A 15,937-nucleotide genomic window follows, 5' to 3' on the forward strand; every position below is an offset into this window, starting at 1 on the left:
GGATAGAATTCACTACTCAAGGAAACCAGAGAGACCAGTCGCTCCTGTGCTGAATCTTTCCTACCCAAACTTCAAGTGATGGGGGCAATTAAGGCGTTCATCTGCGTCTATATTCCAGGCCATTTATGAAATGAAGACGCCGATCTGCAAAAATCACGATGCATTCATGAAAGGAGCGCTGGGAGCTCCCCCTGAGGATCTGGCTATGAGGCAGAAACATACCTCGGTGCACTTCCTTTGTCTTGTGCTCCCTCTTTGATGTGCAAGTCACCGGTGGAATAAGCTGTGATGGCTTTGATGTTGAACTTCTAGGCTTTATTGTTACTAGCATGCCCACAAGGAGAGCTGTCAGTCATGTCTTACATCTGAACAACCATGTTTCTTTACAGCACCTCTTTTACAAGCATCAGTCCTTAAATACATGTTTTCACATTCCTGCTGATTACCACACTATCTTTGTTGGGGGAGGGCTCTGCTCAAATGTAACTACGGCACCCACTTTTTCTGTAAACACCCTGAGGCATCATCAGATGGCTGGTAACCAACCTTCCTACTTCAACAAGAGGAGCCCAAGTGCAAAACACATTTCCAGCAAATGAAAACATTCTGAAAACGTTCAATCCATCTTAACAGTCAAAATGAATAGTTTAGCCAATATTTCCCCTAAGCAGCCACTGAAATTGCATGGCAACTTCCAAGCCACTTCAAAAGGGATTCTGAACACAGCAGCAGCAGGGGGCTTAGAAAGACTGCCAAAACTCTGAGACATCTCAGCTCATCTTAAACAACTTTGTTTCTCTGCAATGGTGGAAACAAAACACTTCTGTTTTACTAGATTTTGCTTGTGGTAGAAACATTGCTTTTGAGATGGATTTCTATTAAACCAATTGTTTTGCTCAACAATATTTTCAAAAGTTGCTTGCTATCACGGATGCAACTTAAGTTAGAGGAAGATGATTTTTCATAATCATGTGTCTGAAGCAAACGTGGCTGTGAATACGATTTATGCACTGTTCCTTCAATACAGACAGAAAATGGGCACTACGCAAATCTTTAAAGATCTCTATTGAAAAGGATATGGCTCTAATTTCATTTACCAGCTCCCATCAGATTTTCTTTCCAAACTCCTTTATCGCTTCTGAAACTACCGAATATTATGAAACGCCACTGGGAAATTCCACACAAGGAAATAAACTTAAGGTGCTCACCGTGCTGGTTGATAATGAACTGCTGTCTTTTTGAATAAATGTTTCAATGAAAATCAAGTTCTTAGAGATGCCAGGTCTCAAATGAGGAAATTAAATGATATATTTCATGGTGGAGGTTAGTTCTGATTTTCTTTTTAATAAAAGAAGATGGCATCGCAAGGTACACACTGTTTCTGCTTGCTAATAAACTGCAGACCATACACTGGGAGAGACTCAGTTTCTTTGGGTTCCTGGCCCGGAATCTTCGGTAAAGAATAAAATTACTGTGGTATGCAGTGGTTACAGCTATTCCAGGGTTTCCATTTTTAAACAACTGCCCTCGCCCCTTGGTTTTAAATCAACCATCAAACACAGAAAAAGCTTTGGGCTAGAATTTAATAAATAAGGTATGACTGTAATTTACTAGAACTAAGTCTGGGCATATTTATTATTAATATTAATGAAAATTTGCTTCTTCTGAAATTTATTTAAACAGTCAGCATAAAGTAATTACCTCTTTCTACCTTAAATTTTCACTTCCAAAATGAACTGACTAGCTGATCGAAGCACCTACAGCAATTAGGGGCAGAGACAGGGAATAAGGAAAGTAGGAGGCCTTTGTTTGCTTCTCCAAGTCTCAAACAAGAAACGAGAGCGTGTCTCTGTCGTAACAGAAACACTTTCATAGAACGGAAGGGCTGGACAAGATCTCGGTGGCTATCACGTCCAACCCCTTAGCTTCAAAAATGGGGAAAGGGAACAAGTGGGGACTTATTGCATCGCAGGTCTGGGACGAGAACCCATGTCTCCATCTTCCTCCCACCCTATGGAAAGGGTTTCCACTACTCAACATGGTTTGGCTACACTGCAGACGGGGTGACTCACATACAAAGTGAGGGTGTTGGACTGCAGAGGTTTCTCAACCAGAATTATCTGAGCATCTTCAAAGATGTAGCAATACTTGAGCCCTACACCTTGGACCAGTAAAGTCAGAAATCTGTAAGACTAGGCTTGTACATCTTTTAAAAACTCTCTAGATATATTAATATATGGACCAGGTTGGAAGCAGATGACCTGTAAGCTCTCTTCTGGGTCTAGTGCAAAATATTCAGCATCAGCTGGAAACATATTTTGGTTCAGTTCCCCGATGTTGACCCATGAGGCCGTAAGCATTTCTAAACCATTACACTGTTTCTATATTAGCCTAGCAGTTGGCATTATCTGTATTTATCTAGTTTATTGATATGTTTACCTAAGTATTATCTACCTCCCCCACCAGAATGTACACTCACAGAGACCAGAGCCTAAGTCTGACATGATCACTGCTGTCCCCTCGGCCACCAGCGTCCCATCTGCCACAACAATGCAACACTACACCAGCACTTTCACAGGAAAAAGGGGGCTGGTGCAGCAGTGTGGAAGGGGTCGGGCGGGCCTTCTTCACAGCAGCCACGGCAAGTCTACTTCGATCTATTCCACCAGACTAGAATCTAAGCTGCAGGAAGGCAGCATTTGGTGTCCTTTGTTTGGACGTCACCTCCAGAGCCTGGACGCTGGCAAATACACACCAGATGCTCTGTGCCTGAGCAAGTCCATGTGCTAAACACGAAGCACTGATCAGCTTCAGGGCGCTGAAACCTTTACTTTGTTGCTGACTAAAGCGACCTTGAAAAGACCTCACTGTTTCCACGGAGTTGGCCTTGACTCCAGCAGCAGAACCCCCGGCGTGCCTCTGCTAAGTGGTCACAGTACTGGCAAGACCCGGCCCAGGCACACACTGAAGGCTACAGCGCATTGTGTCTATGCCAGCAGCAGAGGCTGGAGCTTCTAGACAAAGCTTTACGCCGAAAAAGAGTATAGTATTTGGCAAGTTTCATAGCTACCTCCAGCACCCAAACAGCTTCAGGGTCCTCTCCTGTTTGGGCCACTTGGGGTAAGAGATTTGGGGTAACAGTCTGCCCACTTTCTTCTGCATGCTCACTGATCGCAAGGCCAAAGTTACCGGAAAAATATTTCCAGTGGGTTAATAACAACAGCAGAAATTGCTCCCATATGGCACCTCGTCCACCCTGAAGAAGTGACCTAAAGCGAAGTGTGTGCCTATCTCAATACCATTCACTCTTCTGAGATTCCCTTTCCTCATGAGTAAGAGGAAAGAGCCCTGAGCAGTGATTCCCAAACCTGCCTTATCCTCACCAGAGGAGCTTTTACAAATGAAGGTTCCCTGGTCTCCCCCTAGGCCTTTGTAAGCAGAATCCATGCAGGTGTTACTGGAGAACAGCCTTTATTTTTTAAATGCTTCCCACATGACTGTGAAGATCAATGACATTTGGGAGCCTCTAAAGGAGTAGAGGACTCTGCTGCCTACCCCAGCGCTGACAGGCTAGGACAGAGCTTCACAGAAGTGAGGCCTAAGGACCAGCTGCCTCAGAAAACATCTGAGACGCTGTGTAAATACACACTTTCATGGGCCTCACTCCAGACTGACGACAGAATCATACTCTCGGTGACACGCAGGGATCTCACGCCTGTAATCCCAGCACTAGGGGAGGCCAAGGCGAGTGGATCACAAGGTCAGGAGATGGAGACCATCCTGGCCAACACAGTGAAACCCTGTCTCTACTAAAAACGCAAAAAATTAGCCGGGCCTGGTGGCATGCACCTGTAGTCCCGGCTACTCGGGAGGCTGAGGCAGGAGAATCACTTTAACCTGGCAGGTGGAGGTCACGGTGAGCCAAAATTGCACCACTGCACTGTCCACTGTCCAGCCTGGGTGACAGAGTGAGACTCTCTGGAGTATGGGTTGTACTTTACAGTTTCAGAACCACTGTTTTCAGGCAGGATTTGAGAGCTAACTTATGGCTTACATGGAAGCAAATCACGTTCATTTGTAAGCACAGGGTTTGTTAACATTTCACTGCCCCGTTTGGGACGGCACAAAAATCTCCGTTGTTTTAAATGGCTTGTAGCTTACAGCAACTGCAAACCTGTCGGTCCAACAGTCCTGAAGAGTCTTCTCTGACTAAGCGTGGCTGCCAACTTCTCAGCGCATTTTTTAAACGCTGATTCATGGCTGAAGACATCTGATTGGGAGGAAGGTGTCTCAGCTCTACTATTAAAGTGCAAAGGTGGTACCTGAATTACTTAGCACACGACAGGCACTCAAGTATTTGCTGAAACAAATTTATTTACTTATTTTCACCCAATAGTCTACAGAAGATTTGAAGTGAGATAAATAAAAAGAAAAAAAAAAACCCTCAACAACTGAAAAATGAAAATAACATTCTGTGAAAAAGAATACTTCTCATGTGGTGAAGGAATCACACTTCTGGGTGGCGCAGCTTGTGAAACGGTTGGCTTCTTCAGTAACTGATGTGAAACCTAACCACAGGTCCTGACTTCTGAACCACCACCTTATTTCTATGATAGGAAGGTTTGAACAGCAGGTTTTCCTTGCTTTTTTTTCTTCTTCTTTGTGTTTCACGAAATTATGCAATTTCATCTTTCTAACGGGAGCAGGTACGCACCGTTATCCTTTACAATCCTGGTGACTATTTGTCATTATTTTTACCCTGGTTATTCTACCACAGATCAGCTCTGACTTCTTAAGCAATGCAAAATTCATAAAAATGTGCATACTTATAACTCTGTGTAGCATCAGGAACAAATAATATTTAAGCAAATAGGAAGATCTATATTTACTCCTCAGATTCCAACAGAAATCAGATTGTTTTATGATTGTTTCATACTTGCTGTAATACCAAAATACAGATCTACAATCCACTTGTATTATTTATTTATCTTAAAAATTACACAAACAAATGCTTGTCTCTACCTCATGCATATTTTTTGACATATACTCTTTTTTTTTTAGACAAACTGTATATACTTAAGTGAACCAAATGATCTAACCAAAAATCTTCAGAAACCGAGGGGTTAATAGTTTTTTCATCCATGTTTAAAATTGTTTTAATGCCCCCAATCAGCTACTGTAGTTTACCTTTTTTCTAAATGTTTATCATTTCTTAAAGAGAAAAAGCTCTAGATTTAAAAAGAGGAAATACTGAATTTAGCTCATCAAATGACCTCTTTTAAAAAAAATTCCAGGGTTGGGATATAGAATGGAGGATGAAACTTAAATACAAGAATTACTAAAAGGTCATAATAACTGTTTACTCACAAACCAAATTTCACTTAAACTGAATATGGAGCCAAACAGCAAATAAATGAGCTTTAATCTATCTTAAGTTAAAAAAATTTTTCCCTTACTTCCTGGCAAGCCAACTTTTAAAATTCAGTATTTCCTTTAAAGTTACATTTCTGATAACCATGAAAAACAACGAGTTAAACTTTTGAATCGGATGTAGAACGTCTCATTCCAATTGAGAAAATAACTTCAACCTTTGACCTTCCCACTAGCCTGATGGGAAATTCACTGGCACCATGACAGGTTTAGGCGTCCATGGTCAACTAACCACTAGAGGGCAGCCTTATCTCAGATCTGACAAGCCGCAGAAAAATCCCTAAAATGCTTCTAATGTTCCTTTAATTATTTTTGTAGCATCTTTGATTTTCCTGGTTATTTAACAATCAACTTCAAATGGAACCGAAATTATTCCTAAACAGTTCAAAAGTCCACTTTCACAAACAATGATCTCATAAACACTGGTGGTGAGAGGTGCTAGAGAAGCAGCATAGCTGATGTTATCTTCAAGAATTTAAAACAAAAGTTTTTCATCTTTAAGTCAGGACTTCCTCTCTACGACATGGTGGGGTAAGCGTCAAGAGAATTATATCACAACTGGCACTTGGGGTCCATTTTTGGCATCAACATTTCAAGTGGTTCTAGGCAAACTGAAGAAACTGACCAAGAAGGTGGGAAGGCAAAACCACACTTTTAGCAAAAAGGACTGAGGAGGGACAGCAGAGATTATGTATTAGAGACGGCGTGTGTGTGTCTCTGTGTGATATGCTACTAGTCTTCAAATGTCAGACAGTCTTTCATTTGAAAGATGGAGTAAATGTGTTCTGCTCAGCCCAAAGGAAAGGGTCAGAATTAAGGCATTAAAAGCACAAAGGAGACAGTTATGCCTGATGTAAGAAGACTCTTCTAATTCCAGATGGTATCAGCTGCCTTTAAAGACAGTGAGTTCCCCATCATGAGGTGTTCAAGCTTAACCAGATAACTCCTTGGCAGAAATATTGTGGGCAGGGTCCAAAAGTCCCTTAAAAATCTGAGTGACTTTTAAGGTTTCTTCTATTTCTGAGACAGAAATAATCCTTATTTGCTTTCAGACAAACACACCTTAATCCAGCAGTCAGTAAGGCCAGTCCCCATTACGTGAGAAATGAGCTTTTTCAGATCTACTTGAAAACTTTTAGACTTCACGTGACTCTTCCAAAAGACAACCGATTTCTCCATCTACACATCTACAGTCATGCCCCTGAGCTGTCATGGAAACGAACAGGACACCACTCCTAAGCACAGGAGTTTTTAAGCTTTATACTACATAAAGGCATATTAAAATTAGAAGATGCATTTGTGAACGTTCCCTGTGCCTAAGGGTAAGTGGGACACATTGACAAATCTCTCAGTTCTATCATGATGGTGACTGGATATACGGGTTAGCACTACTTCACGATATTCTGTATTCTTCAGGAAAATAATGCTTATGTTTCACTCATTTCCTCTCATAACAGCAGACTTAATGAAAATCGTGGATGAAGAGAGCTAATGGTAAGCAAGTAAGAATAACCCCATTTGTACCAAATTGATTTTATTAAATAGTAATTTAAAGATATTAGGCTCAGCAAAGCATTACATAATTGGATCTATTTTTTTCCCCCGTATAAATGCCAGAGTTATAATTTCCACTAACTAGAGACAAAGTTATACCCAAGACGTTTTCTAGCTTCCTCCAGGGGAGGCAGGAAGATAGAAATTAGGGTTGCAGTTCTTGTTCCACGATGTACCAGCTGGAAAGGCTAGGCTGTAACGCAACCTCTTCAACTAAAAAGTATGGGACTACCAGTGACTTTCTACAGAGGATTAAATAATGTAAGAGTTTTTGTAAAACAAAGCACAAAATAAATACAGATTAACATCATCTCCCTATTTGTTTATGAAAAGCCTTGTCAACTTCAAAAGTAGTAACATTTCAAAAAATGAAATCACTGGCAAACCTAGGGAATAAACTTGACATTCTTTTTTATACCCACAGGAGCAAAGACTTTTAAAGTTATCATACTATTTCCTGAAAATAGGAGGAGGGCTAACAAATTTCATTCCAAAAAGAAAATCCAAAAACAAAAGGTTTCAGGTGATTCCTTGCATTCTGTCCACTGGCTAACAGACACTATTATCCACGTATTGAGACCTCTCATCTCTGGATATAGCACTCTTGACAATTAACAGAAAAACCATGTTCTATCATGTCACACAAAATACTGATGGACAGAGAAAGCTCTGACTATGAATCTCTCAGTTCATGAGTCAAAAGGTTGCAATGGAAGGGAGTTATCTTCAGTAGAATAGCTAGATGGGGGAGAGAGAACTTGTAAATCCCTCCTCAGAGGGTCTGTATGTGGTCTTTGAGATACTATCAAATGTCAACTCGCACCTGACTTGTCACTGGTGGATGGCTCCATAAAAACTATGTTTTAAGTACAGTATAAAAATGGTGTAGCTGCTGACTGAGTGTCTAATTACGGTCTTAAAAACGATTAAATATGAAACATACAGATTAAGGCAGCCTTGATTTTCTAATAAATGCTGTAAATAGTTAATAGGTGCAGAGAAACCACTTCATGGCAGCGTATTCTTAGGAAATTTCTTCAATATAAGGAGTTTTGTGGATCCCCTAATAATTTAGGAAATTTTTAAGAAAACTGAACCCCACACATCTACCTCTACAAATCTATCCATCCATCCCTCCATCTACCCGCTTCTTTTCCCCAGTAAATGGTTCTATCTTTTTCCTAGGGACCCAGAGCATGTAAGGAAGTGGCTGGGTGCTATTGCAGGTGCTGTGCAGTTACCACCTTGCTGATCTCACCCATTTTTATTGTGTTTCACTTGAGTGGGAGGGAAAGATAGGAGGAAAAAACTACTGAGAATTATTAATATACTTACAAGTATAACTACCACATATTAAAGAGCCAAGATTTAGATGACATACTGTATATATATTTTTAAATGACTATTTCTGTTTAGAAATTGTATTATTTCATGACGGGGCAGCATTAAATAAATTATACGGTTCTCAATTCAAATAGAAGGCAAAAGGCTTTACTTGTATATGATGGTCCTTTGTATCCCAAGTAATGTGATTGAAATATATGAAATCAAGAGGCTGCTCATGAAAATGGTGCTTTTAAAATACACTCTACTTCATGGAAGGTCCCGGCTTCCCCCTCCTCCCATGGATAAATGAATTCAGAAATCCTCTTTGTCTTTAAAAGAACTGGTCCCTTCTTGCCAGATAAGCACTCTGCTCAGTAGTGGCAACTATCTGCGTTTTCTCTTCTCAAGATCCAGCCATCACCTTTTCCCAATCCTTCCCATCACAAGTAACAAAAATCTCAATGAAGAGATACTAGGGAAAGGGTCCTTACAATGAGATCTGAGATCAAATTCTAATTTTATTTCATAAAAAGAAAGGCCAAATTCTTCAAAACTATAAAATTATACTTATTAGAGCTGGACATACACCAACACATACAGTATTTTCAAAATGGTGAAGAGTCTTGCATCTGCACATGAATCAGGCCAGAGGAAGAATCTATTATTGGCCATAAATTTGCTTTAAGCCTCCCTGTGCCCTTGCAGCTCCATTTACACAAACACAGGCTGAACACTCGTATGAAGCAAAGGGGCGCATCATCTGAAACTGATGAAGCTCTCTCATTTCCTTTCAGTCCTCAGCTTGCTCAGTTCGTTTATGACGAACGGAGCAAGGGCTGCTCCCCTGATTATAAATGTCATCGCTGGCTCTCTCCCTTTGCCCAAGAAACAATCCAAATGGTATTGGAATTTTGTTGTGAATTAAACAAAAGCAAAATTGAAGGAAGGGACTAGAGTTGCTCAAGTGAAGATTTATTACATCTAAGCATGAAACTACTTTAAGCCTAAACTTATTTGACAACTAATGCAAAGGAGGATTTTCTTCTTTGGCGAGTTCAAAGGGCCTCATTTAATGATGTTTAAAAAAACATGCGTAAATCAGCCAACAAAGAGAATCTTTCTCTTTTATGGTGGCTTCTTCTCTTCTCCCTCGTCCACATGCATCCACATACCAAAAGGCTATATTGTAAATAGTGTTTCTGTTTTGCATGAAAAACCTAATTATACAAACTCTTACATATGGAACCAATTTAACTATTAAAACTGAGGCAATAGGGAAGTATTTAATAAGATTCTGGGCCAGTTTTTCCCCCTTAAATCTGATATGGAAACATTTACAGCATTCCTCATTTTCCCACAATTTTTTCTCAGCTTAAGTTTGCACCAAAGCAATATAATCCCATTAAAATACAGGATGTTATGATATTGGGAGTGAAATATTCTAATTGTCCAAATGCATTCTCTCTCCCTCCTCCCCTCCCCCACTTCCCGCCACCCCCAGGCAGCTGAATTTATAGAAAAATTGCACTGCCAGGTACTTATGAGCCACTGTTTTCAAAGCCCAATACTATGAATCTATTATTTTATGGCAGACAGAGGTCACTCCAAGACAAATGTGTGGGGGTAGTGTGTGATTCTCATTATTCTATTAGTAAGGGATAGTATGGAACTTCACTTTGTAGAACTACAGAATCAAAAGCCTATGTACTAGGAAGCATCAACATTAAATCAAAATATTAAAATGTACTTTCCTTATTGTTTCGTGGGTGGTTACTGTTCATTAGGGGAGAAAGCAGTTTAAAACGTGGCAGCCTCTCGCCTTTCCTCCAACACAAATTATATTAAACAAACTGGATAAAGACTGGCATTGACATCTTCCAAATAGCAAAATCTATTTTGTAATTTAAAGACAAAAAAATGTTTTAAGTGCAGAGGCTGTTTTACGCTTACAGGACTAATGAAACGCAGGAATAGCATAGGGAGGAGGTAAATAGATTTTTTAACATAAGAAGTCGGTAAGAAACCTTAATAACTTTTCCTCCCAAATAATTTTAAATGCTTAAGAGCATGGATCACTGGAGGTGTCCTTTTACTTATGAGTTGCATATTCTAAAAATGATTAAATCCCATTTCCCTCAAGCCACAGGGGAAAGGAGAAAATTTGCTGTGGGCACACCGTATAGGAAGATTTCATCTCAAGCAGCTCATCTTAACGTCCAGTCCCTTCGGCCCGTTAATAATTAATGAAAGAGATGCCACCCAATCTCTAGTGAAGAAAGGCAAAGCTCGGTGATCCGAAAGTAAACCCAGTGCAGATACCAAACTGGTGTCCTTCATTCCAGATTGCAACAAAACCCCAACCTAGCAAACGTTTAACGAACGCTTGGCGCCCGCCCGGGTGGGCAGGAGCCGCAGGACAGTCTGGGTCTGCACAATTGCTGCCCATTAGGAAAGCCGCGTCCTCCGCAAACAGATGGGGCTCTAAATCTCCCAGCCTGGCGGCCGGGCCTGCGAAGCCGCTCGGGCAGATTACCCACGGCGAGGAACCCGCGGGCGCACCAGCGGGCGGCGTGCTGCGGACCGAGTTCCTCCGGAGCTGTTTGCAACCGTCCCAAGAGCGAGTCTCGGCTTCTCCGGCAGCACGGGCGACTTCCTAGACACCTCCAAACTTTGGCTTTCCCGGCAGAAAGTTCCCTGACTCGCCACCGTTTCTCTCCTCCTCATCTCAGAGGACCTCGAGCCAGTCCTCCCTCCAACCAGATCCCCCTGCTCTCCCGCCCCCGGCCCGGCTAAGGAGTCCTGATGAGAGGAGAAGGCCAGGCCGGGAGGCTTGGCCGCGACTAACCCGCGCGCGTCGGCCCTCACCACCGTCTAACCTCCGCCCCTGCCCGCGGATCCCGTGGGCTGCCGAGTTCCTCCTCACCTCGATCCACCAGCCAAAGTGTCAAGCGGGGGTGCGCCGCGGCTCCCGGGGCGGCCGAGGGCGTCTTGGCACGCTCGAGGCTCCCGTCTCGCTCTGACCCGCGCGCTTTCGGAAGTGGCCGCGGCGGGACCCAGCGCGGACCTGCGACACTTGCCAGATCGGCGGCCGCGGGGGAAGGGCGCAAGGCCTGGGGAGCTGACCAGTTCCCGGGGATGACAGCGCGACCGCGCGCACGCACGGCCCCGACTGGCCGCTGCGCCTCCCCGACCTAGGCCGGAGCTGCCCCGGGTGCGGGCCCTAGGGAGCGGCCGCGGGGCGTCCCGGGCTTCCTCGGAACTCCGTAGACCCTCCCCTTCCTTCCAGAAGCGCGGCGACTCCCGGCAAACTTTCTTTTGGGAGCCCCGCCGGGTGCCAAGCGGACCCAGGAGACTGACAGGAGCCAGGGAGGGCAGCAGAGGGGGATCCACCCCGTGCGCCTTTGCCCCTAATCGGAGACAGCCGATCCCGTCGCCGGGCTCAGCTGGCGCCGCGGCGTGGCCCAAAAGGCCCTGGCGGGGCCCGGGCACCGAGCCCCGGGCGGTACGTGCGCTGGGGCAGGCGCGCCCACCCCTCCCCCTGCGCGCCCTTCTCCCCACCCCCCGGAGCCGCCAGCCCACCCGGCCCAGGCGGGGCTCCCGGACTCACCTTTCATCGCTGCGATCACAAAATACATCATTTAAGCCGCGGTGCGGAGAGCGCAGGGAGAGCGGATGGTCCGACCCCGGAGCCCCCTCTGCCGCCGCCGCGCCGCCGCCGCCCGAGCCACAGCAGCAGCTGCCGCAGCTGCCCGCCCGCCGAGAGCCATCCCGAGCCATAAGAGGCTCCATGTGACCGGCTGACATCACGGCCGCCGCTCTGTTTACACCGCGCCCCTCCGCTTCCTCCCCGGGCGGGAGGCTGGAGGCGGGAGGCGGGAGGCGGGAGGCGGGCGCGCCCCAGCGCCGCGCCCCGCCCCGCCCCCGCGGGCAGGTGAGCTGCGGCGGCTCGGCTGGCCCACCCCGGCGGGGCCTGCCCTCTCGCGCCCCGGGCCCTCGCCCGGCGCCCGCCTTCCCCTCGCCTTCGGGATCACCTGTGGCCGCCGGTCGCTTTTCTGCACGCAGCGCCCCGCGGAAGGCGCGTCTGACCACTTTCTCCCCCCACTCGGTGGGGCAAGAGGCGCGCAACCTGACGCCACTCTCCCGCTGACTTCCCGGAGCCCTCGGGGGCGATAAATGCGCCAGATCGTTAACAGAAGAGACAGATTTGGTTTGGGAAGCTACGGCCACCCTCATTTCCCAGAGCGCCCCAGCTCTCATCGGAAGGTACGGGCCCCTCCTGGGCTGTGGAGAACTAAGCTACGGGGACCGTCCGGGGAGTGGAGTAAGCTCCTCCCGTCTTTCCGGACAGACTCAAGGCCTCGGCAGGGGGAACTCCGCCCACCCAACCCTTGGCAACCCTTGGCAACCCTTGGCAACCCTTGGATGTTGGCAGTTAGACCAATCTCCAAGGTCCTGGTCTACACCTGTTCCCCCATCCCCTTCCCGGTGTCCAAGACCACTGACACCTGCAAGGAGAGCCGAAAATTGTTCGTGAATCACCTAAATGAACTCCAGTTGCCAGCTGATTTGAGCCGCTAAATTCCCAGGCTCTTCCATACCTCTCCAGAGAACCCGTCTACAAGTAGGAAAAGCTATCGTTTTCATATCCTAAAAATGAAACGCTGTGGTATTTTTGACAGAAAATAAAGATCTCTAAAGGTCAGCTTTGTAGATCTTAATATGCAACTAACACTTAATTCCCTCGAAACTTTGAAGCTGATTTTTACTGTCCTTATGGAACTGTAAATCATGAAGTTATTATTTTACAGATCAGTCTCTTTAAGATGAATTTCACATGCTACATCCCCAGAGTCTGCATTGTTTGAAACTTTGGTCAGGATGTCTAGAGCACCAATCATAACAGAAAAAAAAAAAAATTCTCAAAAGTCAAGTTTCCGTACCTATTGCTGTTCCTTCACGAAATTTCATGCTCCTTTCTTTTCTGTTGGTCTGTTGCCACGCACAACTTAAAATATTAGCTGGCTATCAGCTGCTGCGTTCATGATGATTAAGCAAGGATAATTCTAGCAATTTTTTTCTCCATGTAAGTGAGTTGCTCTTGCCCCTGAGTTGGGCCACAATGTAAAACACAAGTAGATAATCAGCACTGCAAAAACAAGGATTCCTACGCTCCCTCCCCAGCCCCCTTTCAAGGCAAAATTGAGTCTTCCACACATTTATACAGCGCTCTGATTTAGAAGGCCAATAAAGTTCATTGTCCTTCAGTCAAGGCATGGCTTTATCAAAGTTTGATTTCAGATAAATTCATTCTCATAGTTTTTTTCTTTTAGATTTTCCCCCAAATAAAGCTACAAAGAAAAGAAATTATAAAAAGGTGAACCCAAGACCTACCCATGTTAACTCAGCTGTCCAGCCATAGCGAAGTGGACAAGAGTTTCAAATGAATCAACCATACCCACTGCAATGTTTACAATTATGAAATTAAATCACACCACGTTCCTATGATGCAACGCTATCTCCCAATGAGGCAACGCCCCTCAGTTACACTGACACCATCATTCAGATTTGGTTCTTGATTTCCCTTGTGCTAACGACTAATGCCAAGCTCTCCTACAGGTAGGTCCCAGGTACAGTTTTCTTTCTTTTGTATTGTTAAAGGATGGAAAAGCATCGGAGACTGCATGCTCATAAGTATGTTCTTCCATACTCAATGCAAATGAACCCAGGTATACAACTCAGAGAATTCACCATGCTACTCTAAAACAGTATCCTTCTTTAGAAAACAATGTTTTGAAAATAACCAAATCTATTAGCTCTAGCCTGCCTGTCAGACATCTGACTCCAAGGTGAATAGTCTGATATCACCAGTAATCAGCATTTATTTCCAGATCATTTCAAATGAAATCAGTCATTGGGAACAACATGTAACGTGACATCTGCTCCTGCGATTACAAGTAGCATCTTTCATTCTACAGATATGTCCCCAATAGAAATATAATCTCAAAGTACTTCTCTGAAATATTTACACATTTATTCAATAAAGATATTGCCAGAATAATGTAATACTGACCTTGCCCTTTAGAAATGTATTTCATTCACTTCCTACAACTAACAAGCAACAGAATTTCAGATATGAAGCCCTAACCTTCTGATGTAGCCAGATGCTATTTGTAATACATGCCTCTATTAAATGTCTTCAGCTTTTAACCCAGGGTATATTACTGTTCTTTATATTAACACAAAGCTCTTTCAGAGTACAAACTAGAGGCTTTTTTTTTTTTTTAACCACTCGAAATACACATTTTCTATGACAAATCAGTTAGGAGTAAAAGGATACACATCTCCTTTCAGTAATATCAAATTAGAGCCATAAATGATACATTTCAGCACAAACTTTAACCCACTGTGTATTAAAATACAATCATGTAAAAGCCAGTGTGGTGGTTCATGCATGTAAGTAATCCCAACACTTTGAGAGGTCAAGGTGGGTGGATCACTTGCGGTCAGGAGTGCAAGACCAGCCTGGCAACATGATGAAACCCTCTCTATACAAAAACACAGAAATCAGCCAGGCATGGTGGTGCATGCCTGTAATCCCAGCTACGACTCAGGAGGCTGAGGTAGGAGCATCACTTGAACCCAGGAGGTTGAGGCTGCAGTGAGCCAAGATCGCACCACTGCACTCCAGCCTGGGTGACAGAGCAAGAATCTGTCTCAAGAAAAAACAAAAAGCTAATCATGTAAAAATACAATAAAATATTAAAATGCAATAAATATGTTGGAATGATTGTTTGGATTTTATTAAACAAATGCTTATGAGTGTCAACAATGGGAGAGAACACAGCGCTAAGGAATGTATTCCATCTTTTTACCAAGTGTTCTGAAAAAAAACAGTAATACTGCTTACATGGAGATAATTAAACAGAATGGGACTTCTTTACCAGGAGTGGGAGTTTGTTATACATTAATTCACAGCTCAAAGGTTTCTGTTGGCTAATCTCAGAAAAAGAAGGCACACAACATACTTATAAACACATGGAACTCATTTCAGAGTCTCCCAGAGTTGGTCACAGCCCCACGTGGTGTCCTTGTGTGCTCGGTTCCACACTGAATCTGTCACTTAGTGAGAAAGTAGACACTTCTAATGCCACGTTGTTCCTAAAAACACCTGGGAGAAAAGCCTCGTACATTTTTGCAGGAGTCTAGACTGGAGTATCGTCAGTAAATTGGTGCCAATCTTCCTACACTACAGGTTAAATAAATGAGACTTTACTTTTTAAGAGTCTATTTTTTCACCACACAAGTTCTGATCTCATCATTTGCCACCCCAAATCACAGATACAGTGCTATTGGGGAGAAATGACAAGCCAGTAGACTGGCGAATTTATCCTGAATTTGCAAGCAGCTCCTAGGACAAAGGGGCTTTCAACGTTTGTTGATGCTCGTGAGGGACAGCATTTTGGATTTGTGTCACCCGGACCCTGTGTGTCTCTCTCCAGTGTGTGGCTGCTTGCTAATTCAATTAATTTCTTTCTAGCTGAACAAGAAAAGGATCAGTGAAAGGTTAATGTGGTCCTAGGTAGCTTGATTCAATGGAATCCTTAGCCACCACTGCACTGTGACCTTT

At 44.0% G+C, this 15,937-nt stretch overlaps 1 protein-coding gene across 6 annotated transcripts in view; it reads right to left on the bottom strand.

Moving 5' to 3' along the window:
* Window positions 1–15,937, bottom strand: part of RORA (RAR related orphan receptor A) — a 763,546-nt gene that overhangs the window by 94,051 nt on the left and 653,558 nt on the right. For 2 of the 6 annotated variants that reach the window (XM_078333286.1, XM_002753196.7), the window contains exon 1: window positions 11,918–12,057. The exons of 3 other annotated variants lie outside the window; for them this stretch is intronic. In XM_078333286.1, coding sequence (XP_078189412.1) covers window positions 11,918–11,948 — 31 coding nt within the window. In that variant the 5' untranslated portion in view covers window positions 11,949–12,057. Of the gene's footprint in view, window positions 1–11,233; window positions 11,784–11,917; window positions 12,058–15,937 lie in introns of those variants that run through there. One more of the 6 variants, XM_035261776.3, reaches the window with a different exon arrangement.

Source organism: Callithrix jacchus, chromosome 8, assembly GCF_049354715.1.
Source record: "Callithrix jacchus isolate 240 chromosome 8, calJac240_pri, whole genome shotgun sequence".
Classification (NCBI taxonomy): domain Eukaryota; kingdom Metazoa; phylum Chordata; class Mammalia; order Primates; family Cebidae; genus Callithrix; species Callithrix jacchus.